Here is an 18,218-nt window from a genome sequence, read left to right on the forward strand (position 1 = left end):
AATGCGTTAGAGCTACATATTCTAATATGTTGAGTTAAAAAGGTACAGATGCATATGTACCGTTTGATACTTCCATGTAAAATTTACAAGTTTAAAAATGTAGAACCATCTGTTATTTAGGAGAGAATATGACATAAAAGTGTAAGTTAGGGAATGATATCCACTACATTCAAGATGATGGTAGTTGTCTGCAGCTGCGATTGAGAAGAGGGGAATGAAATTACAACACAGAGGGCTTCCATTTGCATAATGTTCTGCTTTTGAAACAGTACAGACTGTGGTCCGAAAGCAGCTGAGTCCAGGGCAGGGACTTGGAGTGGACGGCCGAGTGCAGTTTCAGGTCGCACTGCTTCCCAGCTGTGAGTCCAGGGCAGGGACTTGGAGTGGACGGCCGAGTGCAGTTTCAGGTCGCGCTGCTTCCCAGCTGTGAGTCCAGGGCAGGGACTTGGAGTGGACGGCCGAGTGCAGTTTCAGGTCGCGCTGCTTCCCAGCTGAGTCCAGGGCAGGGACTTGGAGTGGACGGCCGAGTGCAGTTTCAGGTCGCACTGCTTCCCAGCTGAGTCCAGGGCAGGGACTTGGAGTAGACGGGCGAGTGCAGTTTCAGGTCGCACTGCTTCCCAGCTGAGTCCAGGGCAGGGAGTTGGAGTAGACGGCCGAGTGCAGTTTCAGGTCGCGCTGCTTCCCAGCTGTGAGTCCAGGGCAGGGACTTGGAGTAGACGGCCGAGTGCAGTTTCAGGTCGCGCTGCTTCCCAGCTGTGAGTCCAGGGCAGGGACTTGGAGTAGACGGCCGAGTGCAGTTTCAGGTCGCGCTGCTTCCCAGCTGTGAGTCCAGGGCCGGGACTTGGAGTAGACGGCCGAGTGCAGTTTCAGGTCGCGCTGCTTCCCAGCTGTGAGGCCTGGCAGCTCACGTAGCAGACATTGTGTTCTTGATTTGCCTCCTGTCTGAAAGGGAGATTGTGTTTTTACCTACCTCATTAAGTATTTTGTGAGGATAAAATGAGTCAGTATCTCTAAAAAATGATTTAGGCTAGTGCCTGACACATAGTTAATGCTTGCGTTTGTTTCTGTTACCGCCGTCATCCTCGTTCATAACTTGGCGGTATAGGTGCTTGACTTCTTTTTGGTCTAAAATGCAATTTTTAAAAGCATGTTTCACTTTTAAAAATAATGTATTACATTAAAGCCTTTATATGGCTTAACTTGTTATTCTCTTCCTGACCTAATGGTTTTATGAGTTAACTAAATAATCTAGAAAGTGACAAAAATGTGCCGTTCTTTTCTTGAGCAGTTTTATTTATTAATTTGTCATAAAATATGCATAACATAAAATTTACCATTGAGTAGTTTTATTTTTATACTAAAATGTCACGTCAGACATTTGTCTTCTAATTGTCCCTTGGTGTTATATTATTAATGGGTTAAGCAGTAATATTTAAATGTGTATTTACGACATGTAAGAATATCAACATTTTGTGTGTTTTCAGAAGCAAATGTAAATAGGTTGTTGTGTTCCTTAACGCTTAACCAATTTCTTTTTTATTAAAACAACTATTTATAATTGAGGTAATTCGAATTTCCAGAACTCTTGATTCAGATTACCCTCTGAAACTCCTGTTTACTTGGCATTATTGATATTTGGAACAATTAGCATTCATTTTAAGTAAATTCTATTTTTAGTCTATTTCTTAAGGTAATATCTATCTAGATATAATCTTCTGGAATATAAAAAGAATGATTGATGATCAGAAATTTATTGGTTTAGTCCCAAAATTGTAGTTACCAAATAAAGTTTAACTATAATCTCATCACCCATTAATAGCTACTCTTAACATTTTAGTTTATTTCTATACAGACTCTTCACTGCACATATGTAACTGCCTATAATATGTATTTTTAAAAGGTTTTTGATGATAATTCCCATTTTGTGACTGGCTTTCTTGGGTGCTTACTGTTTTGTGACAATCTGTGCAGTTTCATTACGTTACAAATTCTAAGTGACTGCTCAGTAATTCTTTGTATGGCTGTAGTATGATTAAATCTATCCTCTATTTGATATCATTTAGATCATTTCCAAGTTTCCACTAGTAAAATAACACCCTTGTTTTTATAAGCAACAACTGTCTAGAACTCTAGATCCATGAATCTTTTCTTTGGACTCTTATTAATAGCGTCCTTTTATTAACTGCTATTTGCAAAGCACTAAGCCAGTATTTTTCTATATTTAATGGTACAGCAACCCATAGGTATTATTTCTTATAGAAAAAACCGAGTGGTTAAAAACTTGCCCAAGGTCATGTAGTATGAGATGTGAATTGGATCTAAGTCTGAATGCAAAGTGTGTGTGTTTATTTCTCTCTGTAGTATGTTTTGTCTTTATTTATCTTTTGTTAGAAAGTTTTGATAGAATATTTATGATTTTTTGGCATTGAAGTCTCTTCTGCTGACCTTAATACAGACAAAGAGGTAAAGCAGCTTAATACTGTTTTGTGTTCAGACCAACTAGTTAAAAACGTTCATATTCATAGATCATCCCCACCAGTGGCCTGTTATCTCACAGGTGTTTGATCACCTGGTCGGGCAGGTAACTATGTAGAACTGAGTATAAATTGCTTACTGAACAAATCCTTGTCTGGTGGAGAGTGAGATTGGTAGCATTTTTGCACAGGAAAGGGGCTTATTTAGAATTTGATTCACAACTGACTTCATAAGCAAGTGGCATTACTTTCTCCTCTCCATTCTGGCAAATCTCATCTTCCCCATTTGATCAATACTGATTGATGTATATAGTGATGTCTCCATAGTGCTAAATCAAAGATTAGAATATTGTCTCATTTGGGGAACTGGAGAGCGCACACAGACCACACACACACACGGAGTATTGAGTTTTTGTCAAAAATGCAAATCATTTCCATTAAAATGTTTCTGTACGTACGTGAACACTGAGGCTGGAAAAAAATAGGATGAAAAAATCAGTGTGATATTATAATAGCATTGATTGCAGAAACAAACTTTGTAAGTCACTTTAGGAATCAGCTTTCATCCTGTAGAACCGTTTGTAGTTTTTTAAGCTTCATTTTGGTTTTCCTACATTAAGTAACTCTTTTTGAGTGCTTGGATTTTTTTTTCTTTTTTTTTTTGGCTTGAGGAAGATTAGTCCTGAGCTAACATCTGTGCCAGTCTTCCTCTACTTTGTATGTGGGATGCCTCCGCAGCATGGCTGATGAGTGGTGTAGGTCCACACCTGGGATGCAAACCTACGAACCCGGGCTGCCAAAGCGAAGTGTGTGGAACTTGAACAGCTTGACCACAGGGCTGGCCCTAAGTGCTTGGGCTTTTAAGAAGCAGATCCAGCAGTAGGATTTATATGTGGATATTAGGTTTAGTTTTCAGGAAATTATTTCTCCTTTTGTTTTCACAGGATAATTTACACTATTAAATGTACCATGTTAAAATCCTAAGTTGCACTTAGAATGCTAAAAATCTCTTGCTTTTGAGAGAGGCTCATTTATTTATAAATAGGAGTGGAACTAAATTGTACTTACTTGATAATTTTTTTGAAATTCCACAATTTTTAAGTTCATTGTAGCATAGTAAAAAAATCTATAAACAAACAAAAAATTACTTCTAATCCCACTAGCCAGAGATATGCATTGTTAATGTTGTGTTTATCATTAAAAGACTTTTTTCTTAATATTTGTATGTGCGTGTATATATTTCTAGTCCTCTCATTTAAGATTTGTGTTTTCATATCACAGTGCTTTTTAATTTGCAATATGTCTTACATTCAGTGTGTATGTTTAATGTAGCATTCCTTTCTCCTTTTTTCTCCCACAGAAAAACTGTAGTTAGGTTGAATGCCTCTTAGAAGTCAGGAAGTATGTGTCTCCCAAATCTTTGCCTTTCATGGGCAGCAAGATACTTATGATTTTTGTAGATTTATTGATTTCTGCTTTTTGGTAGAAATCATTTATCCGTCAAGTAAAAGATGTTCGTGTTTCAAAGATCCAGGTAAAATAAAGATATATTTGATTAAATATTTTATTAATTACAGCATTCAACGGAAGGTGTCAGATTGACACCTCTAAATGACAGCAGCCTCGACTTGTCTATGGACAGTGATAACAGCATGTCTGTGCCTTCACCTACTAGTGCTATGAAGACCAGTCCATTGAACAGTTCTGGCAGCTCTCAGGGGTAAGGAAAAAGAGGGAATGAAAGTGGAATGGCCATTTACTAAACACATTGGTATATTCTCTTGTTGTTGAAGTCATCTATTCAAGATACTATTTTTATTCCGTCTTCTAATTTTTTGTTTTTATTTTTTGCTGAGGAAGATTTGCCCTGAGCTAACATCTGTTGCCAATCTTCTCTCTCTCTCTCTCTCTTTTTTTTTTGCTTGAAGATTAGCCCTGAGCTTAACATCGGTGCCTGTCTTCCTCTACTTTTGTATGTGGGTTGTTGCCACAGCATGGCAGACGATTGGTGTAGGTCCATGCCCGGGATCTGAATTGGCGAACCCTGGCCGCTTGAGTGGAGTATGCCAAGCTTAACCACTACACCATAGGGCCAGTCCCTAGTTTTTTAAAAATAGCAATTTAACTTAGTTTGGTGGAAAGTAACTTTTGTTTTTGTCCTACTGTGTCATACTTGTATTCCATTTTGGGGACAGGTACGTCTTGATTCAGATATGAATGAAAGTTAGCATTATAACGCCTCCAGTTTCATGTCTTGAGACACCTGTTGCCTACAGAGAGCTGTGTGATATGCTAAGGAGAACAGACAAGAAGGACAAAATCACCTTTCTGCCCTGGAGCTGCTGAGGCCCATGTAGCAGGGGAACTTACCTGTGAAAATATTAGGGATCTTCTAAAGAAGCTAAAGATCTCTGTGGTCTGGTTTTGCGTTTGTTGTTAGTGCTGTTGAGTTGACCCCACTCCTGGTAGAACCTTGCCCAGTCTTTTTGCACCCTCCTCTCATCTTCCAGGTTTTAGTTAGAAGTAACTTTTTTCAAGAATTGTCTCTCTTTCAAAACATTTAAAGCAGCTAAAGATTTTTATTATGAAAGAAATGCATGGCTATGGTGGTAAAAATTAGAACACAAAAAGCCATATTTCTGTTTAACTTCTGTGAAACTTTGTAGTATTTCCTTGCAGAGTTTTTTAAGATGGACACACTACCATATTTTAAAGGGAGCTGTTTCTGGTAGACTTCCACGGTGCTGCTCACGTTTTAAATTATGATGGTTACGTTGATCACTTTCTTAATTATTGAGTTGATAATTAAAACTTGAGCACTTTTATGAGTGTATGTTATATCTTAGTTTTTAAAAAAGCAGTTTTAAAAATTGGATTCTTAGTTAAAGTCTAACCACTGGCGAAGGTGCAGGTTAGGATGATTCTTTGGATGAGTATGAAATGGAAAATGCCGAGGTGCAGAGGATGGCTTCAGTTTTCTTTCCTTGGATTTTGAATATGTGTGATGTGTTTTTTAGGGTAATTATGCATAATCTGAAGACATCAGGCATGAACATGACCTCTAAATCTTGTAGTTTTAAAACAATTCCCCATTTTATTAGAGTGTTAACTCCAGATTTTTATTTTATTTTATTTTTTGGTGAGGAAGCTTGGCCTTGAGCTAACATCTATTGCCAGTCTTCCTTGTCCCTGAGCTAACACCTCTGCCAGTCTTCCTCTATTTTATATGTGTGATGCTGCCACATCAGGGCTTGATAAGTGGTGTGTAGGTCTGTGCCTGGGATCTGAACCTTCGAACCCCAGGCCACCCAAGCAGAGCATGCAAACTTAACCACTGCACCACTGGGTCGGCCCCCGGATTTTTATTTTCAATGATTTTTTTTTGAGTGAAGAAGTAGAAATTTTAAGAATTTTAGGATTTGTAAATCTTTGTGTACTTTGAGTTTGTGCACATGTATGTAAAATAGGTGTACATACTAAATAATTTCAGAAGTTTAATATTAGTTTTGTGAAGTAATATTAACTTCTGTAAATAAGACTTCTGGGTTTTAGTTTATAATTTTGTTTTTGCTCAACAAATGCTATTTGTTATGTACTAGCCACTTTGCTAGCTATTTCATGTTTTCTCCTGTGTCTGTGGTGGTTCTTTGGCTGACTCCTTTTCTGTTGAATCATTAGATGTTTGTGCTCTTGAGAGCTTTCTTCTCAGTCTTTTATCTCATCTTTGTGTTCTCCCTGGGGGTGTGGCAACACCCGCTCTGTTGACTTCATTTACTCTGTGTACCAGTGAGCTCCAAAGCTTTAATAAGCTGACTGACTGCTCTGTGGTTGTATGAGAATGTCCCGTAGGCACCAACAATCTGACTTCTCTAGTGTTGCACACAACAGTTGGAGAGTGTGAGCCATAGCTGAGAGAGAGGAACCACAGAGGACTTTTCTGCTTTTGTTTTTCTTTCAGGAGGTAATAAAAATGAGATTATTTAAATGCAAGTGTATAGGATTTGAGAGAGAAAAGTTGGAGAGATAGGAGAGTGGAGGAGGGATGATGTGACTTTCCTGAGATGACGGCAGGGAGTGGGGTCCAGAGTATTGAAGGAGGGATTGGGGTGTGAGAGCCTTTGTTGTTTATCTGGGCCACTGTGGACCGGCTTTTAGGGTTTCATGAACCCTTAGATTTTGTGTGCAGAAACTTACTTCTATTTCTCAGACCATTTTCTTGTTTATAGCTTTTCATAACATTTTCTTATACCCCAAATCAGGTAAAAACAGGTTTTTTTAGAACTGTTCTAATGTGAGTAGCCACTAGCCACATGTGGCAGTTTAAATTTGCTAAATATTAAATCAAATGGAACATACAGTTTCTCACTAGCCATATTTCAAGTGCAGTGTAGCTCTGTCTGTATAGGGGCTACTGTATCGGATAGCGCAGATCTATAGGACATTGTTACAGAAAGTTCTCTTGGACAGCACTGCTTTACAGTGTACTTTCCATTGTTGGTTATGTTTTATCAAATACAGTGAGTTACAGATGTGTATGTATGAGAGGTGACACTAAAGAATCATTTACTTCAGAAAATATCTCCTGTGCATTTTGTTATTGAATTTTATTTTATTCCTCTTTATTTGCTTTTTTACTTTTTTACTTTTTTTTTTTTTAGCAGAAACAGTCCTGCTCCAGCTGTAACAGCAGCATCTGTGACCAACATACAGGCTACTGAAGTTTCTGTGCCACAAGTAAATTCCAGTGAAAGCTCAGGGGGTAAGGAGATTGGTTTGACAAGTTTGAGAATACTTACCTTATATTTGGTTTAGCCTTCATTTTGAAAGGGGGCTTTATTTGTTAAGTAGTTTAAATTGTTTTTTTGATGCCATTTTATTATTTTCATATAAATCAGTGAAATCAAATTCAGAGACTTAAAGCTTTATTTATAACGATGTTGATACGATTTAATTTTTATGTATTCATATACTTACTACTTAGGTACATCGAGTGAAAGCATTCCTCAAACTGCCACACAACCAGCCATTTCACCACCACCAAAGCCTACGGTCTCCAGAGTTGTTTCTTCAACACGTCTGGTAAACCCACCACCTAGACCTTCAGGAAATGCAGCAACAAAAATACCTAATCCTATAGTAGGAGTCAAGAGGACATCCTCACCTCATAAAGAAGAGAGTCCCAAGAAAACCAAAACAGAAGAGGTATCTATATATTAATCATGGGAATACCAGCTTGATATTTTAAAATCCAGTGGAACAACCTTTCGTGAGCCAAAATTGAGGAGGAGCAAGGAGGAAAGCAGTTAGAAACTTTGTAGGTAGTGCTTTAGTACATGGCTTCTCTTCACCATTTCTCCTCTTCTCGGTAACTACCTCTTCCGTAAAGCTGTGCCTCTCATTCAAACTTGTACAGCATGTCTAGTCTATAACATAGTTTAGCATGGACTTATGTGTCATCTTAATTTATTATTCTCTGATAACGATATCTTTTATGTGTACTGATTCTTTGATGGTCCTTTTGGACACAGAAATGGAGTTTTGGAATTCCTACTCTGTACTTGGTAATAGGGTCACTGCATCCGAGAGGTTCTCAGGGAGTTCTCACTGCATGACTGCCCGAAGTTGCAAAGCCAGATCAGTTTTGGGACCTTGAATGATGATTTCCTCCAACCCTTCAGGAAATTTTCTAGCGGTACTTTCACTTTTTATAGTGGCTGATGTACCTTGTCAAAGTCTTAAATAGTTTTAGAAAAACCCTCAAAAGTGTACATTGATTGTGGTGTGTATCTTAAAATAGAAGTAGCCTCGTTACACAGATTTCTTGCTCCCTGGAGTCACTCTTACGTTGTTTTCCTATTAGTGAGACATTCACCATTGCCCCAGAAATGACAGTCCAAAACCACCAATTTCATTGTGATTTTCGGCCAGAAGTTTGTTATTTAGGAACTTACTCATTACGCCAAAGTTTGTTTAGAATGGGAAAAAAAATCTAGGTTTCTCATGGGGGTGTTTTGATCTGTAATGGAGAAAAATTATTGTCTCTTTGAGTGTTCTGTTCCCTAGCTTATTCCAAAGCCTTTTGTTTTAGATCTTTTGGAAATAGTATTAACTAAATATGAATAGTTTGATGCATTTTGTCACTCTGATGATGCTAATGAGAATGAAAATGAGTTTAGTATATTATAGCTTACAAGATGTATTCTGGGAACCTATCTGTGTCTGTATAATTATCTCTTAAGGCACTGATTTTCAAACTCAGTTGTACATCAGAGTTACTTTTTCAGATTTGTTTTTTTGTTTGTTTATAGAGATGTGGGGGCCTCCTCCAGTTTTACTGAATCAGAGAGTCTCCAGGAGTTAGGCCTGGGGATCTTTTATCAAAAGCCCCATTGCTACATGATTCTCTTATGCAGCAACCTAAGAACCTGCTAGTTTTGGTATAATTCCACATTCTGTCTGTTGATATTTGGAGTTGTCAGAGCATTTCAGAATTCACATTTCTTTTTACCTTAGTAAAGTATATATAAGGATAACTGTAGATGCCTATCATTCCATTTCCTTGATGGTAATGGCTTAATTCCTTAATGGCTCTCTCAGAGCTTTGACTAAATGTGTCCCTGCACAATGTTTGTAGTTTCATTGGCACTTACTTTGGTAGAAGACACTCGTGTTTCCTGTCTGGTTTAGACAGGCAATAGAAATATAGAATTTTTTAACTTAGTACAGGAAATTTAAAATATATACACAACTAAAGAGAATCATTTTGTGTGCCCATGTACCCATGATGCTGCTTCAGGTATAACGAAGTTGGCCAATCCCTATACCCTTAATTCTTTTCCATTTCCCCTTATACTTGGATTATTTAGATGCAAAATCCAGACATCATATCATTTCATTAGTATTTTTAAAATCGTGTATCTAAAAGATAAGGATTACAACAAAGAAAACATTAACACAATAAACTTAACTCACTTAGAAAAATCAAGTTTCTTAATATCAAATATCTAGTTAGTGCTCAAATGTCCCTGATTGCCACAGACTTTTTTTTTAATTGATTGATGTCTCTTAAGTATACTTTAAAAGATAGATTTCTCTCTTTTTTCCTTGCAGTTTTTTGTTCTATATATTTCCTCACAGTCTTGGTTTTGCTTGTGACAGCTCCATGGAGTTGACTAACAAAAGCAGAATTTTAAGATAGAGATGAGATCTTAGGTTATCTCATAGGCTAATCTCCTGATTTCCCAAAAAAGGATCTTGAGATTCAGTGGCTGTCCCATTTTAAAGCTAATTAAAGTCAGAGCCAGGATTAGAACAGAGGCTAAATCTCATGGTGCTAAAGTTCTTGAAGAAGATTGTTAGAAATACCTTAATTTTGAAGCTCCTGGGTCTTTTATTCTCTGTTAATGAGTACTTGGTAGTAGAAATTTCAGCAAACCAGAAAGAAACACTGGTCCTACTCAATTAATAATACACTGTCGTGTATATAGATGTGAGAGTTTTAGGTATTGTCAGGTAGTTTAGTTCTGCTTAATTTGCATCATGTTCTAAAGCTTTTCAAGTAAATATAAAAGGTAGGAATCTAAGATAAAAATAGAAAAAAAAATTTGCCCTATCACCTGGATTATATGACTGAATGATACTATATATACATATTAAAACCTTTTTCTTATTTAAGATTTCAAACATGTACAAAATTATAACAGTCCTGTTTGCATCAGTTAACTTCACTAGTTAACAACTCACAACTAGCCTTGTTTCGTCTACACATCTACTCCTTCCCAATTGTTATGAAGCAAATCTCAGGCATGTCATTGTAATTACCATAAATATGTCAGTGTATATCTAAAAAAACACAACTACAGTATATTACCACCATATATATTTGTGTGTGTATATATATTGGTATATTTGCCAATATTAACAATAATTCCATAGTGTCACATATCCGGTCAGTATTGAAATTTGCCTTGTTTTGACTTACATTACTCTCTCAAGATGGTATGTTTGCAGGACACAAATAAGGTCCTTATTGGAATCGGTTGCTATTGCTATTAAATCTCTTCTGCTCTGTAAGTTCACCTGTGGGCTCTTTGTCTTGTTTGAAAGCCACATTTAAAGTTAAATTTGAGTTTTGCCTAGTAAATCAGAGAAATTAGTGTCAAAATGGTTTTTCTTAAGAAAGTGATGTTTATTGCAAGTCAGTGTAGGAATTAGAAAGTACAGCTATTTTTGGCTTCTGCTTTTCCCTCTTTACCAAAAGTGAGTTGTTTGTTTTGAATAGAATTATAATACATTTTAAAATTAAGAACTGAAAAGAGCATTTCCCCAACCTCCTATTCTTCAGGATGTTAATTATTAAGCCTTGTTAATAAGGTCTTGCTAATAAGTGGGGAGATTCTGTGATTAAGTAAGTTTGGGAAAGTTAGAGATATTCTTCATAGAACTTCACAGAACCTTTCATGTGCTAATGTATGTATACTCTCCCAGAATTGGATGATAGTATTCCAAATTCCTAAATTGTTTGATCAAGGAACCCTTTTTCTCTTCCTTACAAAAAATATTTTATGAACCTAGTCGTTTGGGGAGTGTACTTTAGCTGGTGATGATCAACAATAACAGTTTTCCTTATGTTCATTTTAATTTTGGTAGATACTGAAGCCAGATTAAATTTGTTAATATGAAAAAAAATTACTTTAAGGGAACCAGTAATCTATTTTAAGGCCATACTTGACCTTAACGGGTTAAATTATTTTATAATTTTAAACATTTTTATAAATTAAAGTATTGATTGGCAAATAATCTAAATTTTCTTTTTAGAGAATAAAGCTTTTTTTTTTAAAAACAGGATGAAACAAGTGAAGATGCTAACTGTCTTGCTTTGAGTGGACATGATAAAACAGAAACAAAGGTATACTTAATTTAGCCTTGGAATACATACACAGTTAACAGTACGGAACATGTGATAGAAATGTCTCTAGAATATTGTACGATGTTTTGTTCTGTAGGTTTTAGATTGTTTTCAGTATTGTTTTTAGAGTAGTGTCTGTCCCTTTTTAATGTTAATTTATAATGCTGAAATTGAATTTCTGTAATGTTTGAGGTCATACTAGATGCAGGGTAATCTGGGAGACGCTGAATGGAATAGAGTGATAAGGGATAAATGTTCTTTACCTTTAAAGGAACTTATAATTAAGTAGAGAAGAGGTAGAGACAGTTACATTTATCAAAGAAAATGAGGGTAATTGAGGCTGCTGTGGGTGGCGAGGGGCAAGAGGAGTGAGTTGTGATTTGTGACTGCTGAGATAGTAAAAGCCTTCATACAAGGAAGGTGTAGCATCTAAGGTAGTCCTGGAAGGGCACGTAGAAGTTTTGGCAGTCCGGGATGAGAAGGTCATCTCACTATTGGGTTGAGAGTATGGTGTGTTTCGAGAAGCAGTTATTGGCAGAAGCTTCTGACTAGAACTTGGGGTGCATGGGGCTTGAAATGAAGTTGATGGGGTGGGAGAGAATGGTTTAGCCAAACCGAATTAGACTTTGAACATCATTTCTTCAGAAATTGAAATGTACTGAAGGCTTTTAACTTTTTTCTGCTTATAGAAAAATTGGAAATCTTCCTCCTTCCCCCAAGTTATCCACATTCCCAGGGTTGATATTTCAGCAAGTGTTCTTTTGGTGTCTTTGTAGATTTTGTGTGTGTATACCTACCGGTTCCTTTGCTGTTAAATATGTATTCACTCTTTAAACCAAGAAAAAGTGTTCATGTCATTATATAAACTACAAAATATCAATAACTGCATAGAATGCTGTCTTAAGGCTGTTACCATATTTTATTCAACCAGTTCCCTATTGTTAGCAATAGTTTCTGTTAAAAAGAGAAAGTTACTCTTTTTGCTATAGTATTGACTGTAGCTGAATACTTGCCATCGTTTATGTTTATTTCATTAGGATAAATTAATGAAAGAGGAATTACTGAGGCAGATAGTACGCTTACTTTTAACACTTGATACGTATTGCCAAATTGTGCTTCAGAAAGACTGCATTTCTTCCATTTCTACTTCTTATACCCTACTTACCCTTTTCAGTTTCAAAGGAGAAAATTGGTATTTCATTGTTTTGTTATTGTATATAGTTTTTTAGAAATTCAAATTTTTATATGTTTTTCATTTGTGCGTGTATATATGTATTATTTTCTTTTGCACTCTGCTTTAGAAAAGTTAGAGCGGTGGAATGGAGTGGTTCACCCTGTATTTTCTCATTATACTTAGTGTAGAATCAGCACATTGATTATTGAGGAGGGGAAGGGAGACCATAGGGAGGGAGAAATGTTTTAGAGACGTTTCCTACTTTTAATTAAAGGCGTGGGAGCAATTTTTGTGCTTCTGGGTAATTTTATTTAATAATACTGAATGCATTTTGGTTTTTTTTTCACATAGCTAAGAGCTTGGGTTTATATTCTGTTAATTATTGTCTGGGCAACATTTCATAATGTGCCTGTGCGTGTCTTTAATTATTGTTTGCCTAAAATGTCCAAGTTGGAGCTAGTTGGAAAGTCATGAGATATTTTGACCATGCCTTATAAGACTTAAGTAGGCAAATAGAAATTTGTGTGTATCTGAAATGGTGAAATAACCTACAACAAGGCTTAATAATGATTTTGTAATATGGTCGCACCTTTCTCTTGATCCTTCCTGTCTTCCAGCTTGTCTTCTTTATTAGCCACCAAACCCAGTTATGTTTTTACATTCTTTTTTAAGTCTCTCCTCCCCCGTCCTCTTTGTCTCACAGGAACAACTTGATACAGAGACAAGTACAACTCAATCAGAAACTATTCAGACAGCGGCTTCTCTGTTGGCCTCTCAGGTACTAAGTGCAAAAAGCAAGGAGAGTTTTATAAATGTTAAGATTAGTGTGGTCTAATGAATTAAAATGAACATATACAGAAGTCTATTAAAATTATCTTTGTGAAAGTAATTACTTGCTAGCTTGTAAATGTATTTATTATAGTTTAAAAGTAGAGCACTGGATTGATGGAACCATTCTTGTGCACTGTCAGGATGCTAACTCATCGTACCCTTCTGTATTGTTTGATACTGCAGATCATTTAAATCCTCACTAGTCACAATACAGTGTTCATATGGAGGTTTTTATTTATAGGTCAGAGTGAAATTTAAATTATGACAATTAAAAACCGTTTTTCATGGATGTTTTAGCAGGTTAATATGATCTTTGTATTTTTAAAATGTGTTTCTGCCTCACTTTTCACCTCTGATTTTCACTTATTACTTTAATGTAACCCATACTTCTTTAAAATTATTTTTTCATTTGTTGTAGAAATTCTCCTTGTAACAATCCCTTGTATACAGTAGTAGGCACCTGGAATCTTTTTTCATTGATTTGTGAGCTTTCGTTTTGTTTGTGAAATAATTTTCTTGAATCCTTTCAGATGGAATAAAACTCCAAAGTCTAGGTCAAACTCTGACATAAAGTAAATATCTTCTTTAAGTAGACATTAAACTGGGTAACCTCTGCGCAGTAACTGAGAGAACTCTGCTGCAGAGTGGTGTTGCTGAACTGATACAGAGATGTTTTGCTACTTTGTGGTTCAGAGTTATTTTAATGTGATAATTTTAAAATGTGTTTTTGCTGACTGTTAGCCTTCATTGTCCCTAAAGATTTAAATATTATGCATACTTTCTAGAGTGTCTTTTAGTTCCATAACCTGTATCTAATAAAAAATTGGGGGGGTGGGAAGTAACTAAAACAACATTAGGAAATCTGGTGCTTGATACTGACATATGGACACATTTATTTTATCAAACTTATTAAACTGTCCTGTAATTGTGGTTGCATGTCTTTTGGTTTGCCATGTTACTGTCTAGGGAACTATTGACACAGTTTTGTCTTAGTGGGTTCATCCCTATAGTAATTAGTACCCATGTGTGTTTGCCTTTTAGATATTTTTATTAGGAAGTAGAATTTTCTTCCCAGTGAAAAAAAATCCACAAGCCATTGAGAGAAAAATCACACAGTTAAAAAAGGGTGACTGTTGATTTTAAAAAATACATCCCTATATGTGATGATATAAAGGGCATATTTATTTCCTGGGAGTTGATTATAATGTGGCTGTGTCTAACAAAGAATTCTTACTGTTTTGAGATAAACTTGAAATATTTACAGGTGAAATGATGGGATCTCTGGGATTTGCTTCAGAATAATCTGGGAGTGAAGGTGGGAGGACAGTGCATTGGCTTTGATGTGACAGTTGATGAAGCTGGATAATGAATACACGGGAATTCATTATATAATGCTCTCTCTACTTTTGTGTATGGTTGGAACTTTCCATAATAAAACATTTAAAAATTAATCTCTATGTTCTTGAATGTTAAAGAAGGTTTGTGATTTCATGTTTTTTAACATAATAAAACTTCCCTGAAATGTAGAATAATTAAATTATTTCTCACTTGTGTAGATTTAATTTTATAATTTACAGGGTCAGAAAATAATAAATTTACTGATAACTGCTGCTCCTGTGCATAGGGTGAACTTTAAGTATTCTCCCACATGGGGGTGCTCCAATACCAGTTAATATTACAGCTGTTAGTGTTATTACAAGTAAATATGGTTTAACATGAACTTAATAATTATATGATAGGTGATTCTTAGAGGAGTGTGTTTATAGACGCTGTAATTGAAATTACTTAGGAGTTTTCTGTATATTGCTAATGTATTCCTACTTAAGTTTTTGAAAATTTCTCCAAGTGTAGAATGGATAATTTTATAGTAATGGTTATGTTCATTTGCACTCCATTTTGATACTCTTTTAGAGTGTTTTTCTTAAATTTTTAGTTGTTCTTATAAGCTCCTGTCCATTTCTTAGAAAGTAAAGCAGTGGAAAGTAAATCTCATTAAGTTACAGTGCTTTGAACAATGCTGTGTTCTTTGCTTTTGTTCTCAGAAAACATCCAGTACAGACCTTTCCGATATCCCTGCTCTCCCTGCAAATCCTATTCCTGTTATCAAGAATTCAATAAAACTGAGATTGAATCGGTAAAAACAACCTCAGGGGTCCATAAACAATATCTGCCAACTCCACCTGTTGTCTTCAAATGCTAAAAAAGGAGAATGGAGGGTACAAGACTAGACACGACTGAAAATGGATTTAGGTTTTTTGTGACCTCCCTTACTGGGCTAATCAGCACTTGATCGGAAGTCCAGGTTACAGGTTAGTATGTGAAGCCAGGAGTACTATTATTATTGTGTTAGCAACAGTTGCATTAACTATTTCAAAAAATTACTGCCTTTAAAAAAAAACCTCAAGCTATATTTGTATCCATAATTGACATCTGGATTGGGTTTATGTTTGATGCATTGTTGGAAAATTTGCAATACAAACTGGCATAAGAATTCCTTATTCTAATGATGCACTTTTATGTATTTTTTTTATTAGAAAGTAGAACTAATTTTAGATTTTCAACTTGATGGATTTTCATTTTTTCCTGAAGAGTTTTCTTTACCATTAGTCTTCGAATTGGATACCATTGTGCAGTGGTGTACTGTTAGACTTCAGAGAAGGGTAAGAGTACATCTAGTTCAGTCCTTATGGGGTAGCTGTGACCCTTCAAAATGAAATGTCAACTCCAGGGTATATATTTGACATTGAAAGAATAATTAGGAAATACTTGGTTTTGGTGGTGTCATGATTAAGAAATGATATATTGGTTTTATTTATAGAATTGTTTTAGAGTGCATACAAATCAGCGATCAGCCAGCAGATACTTTTCTTTGAGCTTATTAAAGCTCCGTATTCTTTTGCTTTCAGTCTCTTGTCTTTGAAAAAACAAAGCTTTTTGCTCCCTCTCCCTTCTTTTTCCTTTTGCTTGTATGCATAAGGTAGGACTTATTTCATAAAACCCAAAATGCCAGTATTTTTTTAAGCCATGATGTGAAACCAGTGACCCTGTGGCCACATGGCACAGAACACTACATTTTGGTCCCATGGCTGGAACTTTAGGGTGACTAAAAGTAATGCGTGTGGAACATGATATCTATCTTGGATGGCCATTTGACCTCTAAACATGAGGAATTTTGTACACTCCACAGAACTCCTGTCTCTAGTAAAGTTGATTTTCAATTTTAAACGTGGGCAAAAAGGCGTTTTCTCCAAGAATTTTAAACTGATTTTTATTTTTAAATGGTTGACCAAAATTTGTCAGTAAATTTTACATGTAGAAACATTTTAAAAATCATTTCTAGCAAGTACTTGACATCTAGTCAGCTCTCTACTTTTTCATTTTGTTTTATCCTATCGATAGATTAGGAACTCCTTTCTTTAAAGAAAGTAATTCCTCATAATTAAGCAGCAGAACATCCATCTTTACAAAGTATGAGGGATGCCAGATGTTGATAAACTTAGTTATTGTTTCTTAATCTGGACAAAGCAAACCTAACAGATTTTTCTGATGAGCATGTTTTCTGAATCCTCCATTGTGCTCCATTCTATATCACATCTGTATTTTTCATGTTAAACTGCAATTACTTAAACTCTTCCCCTGTCCTTCTAAATTAATTTTCCGAAGTTGGAGTGTAGTCTTTCCCCCTTAGGCTATGCATTAATTGAGGCTTTCTTTTCACCACACTTTAGAATGTCTGGTGTACAATACTTCTACTTCCCACAGCTTTGCTCTGCACAGTCACCTTGCCTTTCCTCCCACCACCTAGGAAGAAAAGATGGTCATGCTAACAGGTGAAGTGTACAAGGTGTCTGTGTTTTGTGTAGCTTCAGAGTTAGATTAAAATTGCCAGGCACAGATTTAGTCTTGTCATTTTGTTTACACATTGGGGAAAAAAAAATTCGGTTTATTAAACGTTTCATGTAACTGCACCCAAGTTTTGCCAAGCTGGAAACTTGGACTTTTTTTGTGTAGTGACTTTTTAATTCTAGTTTTCATAACCTGGAGATCAGACTGTTGCTTTCGCATGATGTATGTAGTGTCTCATGACTGGAGTTTGCTTTGTTTTATAGTATCTGTACTCCTTGTATTTTTCAAGAGCTATTTTGTAAACAGATGATGTATTTCTCCATTGAAAACACAATAAAAAAAAAACAGCACAATCTCACAGTTGGATGATTTCTTTTGACTGACTTTTTATTTCTTTTGTTTTTTCAGTGATAGAATTGGTCCTCTTCATAAGTTTAGAGTATTGCTCTAAGTGAGGATTTGCAAAAGAATTTATTTTGGCTACATTTAGAAAAGATTTATTTCTGGTTAATTTATGCCATTAGCAGCAGCCTTTAATATTAATTCATATCTCACATAATCAGGTATTTGTTTTTCATATAATTGATCATTAGGGAGGAAAACACGAATATGGTTACTATTAATTCACTTTCAGCTGTGCCATCCTCTAAAATATTGTGTGTGTGTAGACACTGTGCTTTTTCTATGTATTTGCTCCATGCATGTAGACAGTGTTCCGATGTGCTTCCTTCTCAAAGCAGTTGGTGCTTTATCTTTAATGTCAGCAGGTGGCACTCTTGTTTTTCAGTGAATTTAGGATTATAGACCACAACCAGCTAGGATCCTATTTCTCATTTTACTAAACCCAAATCAAATACTGCTTTCCTGAAATCTCCACATGCTCAACATGCCATACTTTAGCTCATGGGTTAGGAGGTGCCACTCTGTATGTTTGTGATGGCCAGTTCTTCAGTATTACTACCTTAAGTGCTTTGAGTGGAGGGGT

The 18,218-nt window shown here is 35.9% G+C and overlaps 1 protein-coding gene across 5 annotated transcripts in view; it reads left to right on the forward strand.

The window, feature by feature from the left end:
* PAPOLA (poly(A) polymerase alpha) overlaps positions 1-17,591 on the forward strand; it is a 56,901-nt gene extending 39,310 nt beyond the window's left edge. For 2 of the 5 annotated variants that reach the window (XM_023628352.2, XM_070250335.1), the window contains 6 exons: positions 4,052-4,194; positions 7,133-7,233; positions 7,456-7,676; positions 11,320-11,382; positions 13,260-13,334; positions 15,430-17,591. In XM_023628352.2, coding sequence (XP_023484120.1) covers positions 4,052-4,194; positions 7,133-7,233; positions 7,456-7,676; positions 11,320-11,382; positions 13,260-13,334; positions 15,430-15,525 — 699 coding nt within the window. In that variant the 3' untranslated portion in view covers positions 15,526-17,591. The remainder of the gene's footprint in view (positions 1-4,051; positions 4,195-7,132; positions 7,234-7,455; positions 7,677-11,319; positions 11,383-13,259; positions 13,335-15,429) is intronic. The other 3 variants (XM_023628353.2, XM_023628354.2, XM_070250334.1) reach the window with 3 other exon arrangements.
* The last annotated feature ends 627 nt before the right edge of the window (positions 17,592-18,218 follow it).

Source organism: Equus caballus, chromosome 24 (genome assembly GCF_041296265.1).
Source record: "Equus caballus isolate H_3958 breed thoroughbred chromosome 24, TB-T2T, whole genome shotgun sequence".
NCBI lineage: Eukaryota > Metazoa > Chordata > Mammalia > Perissodactyla > Equidae > Equus > Equus caballus.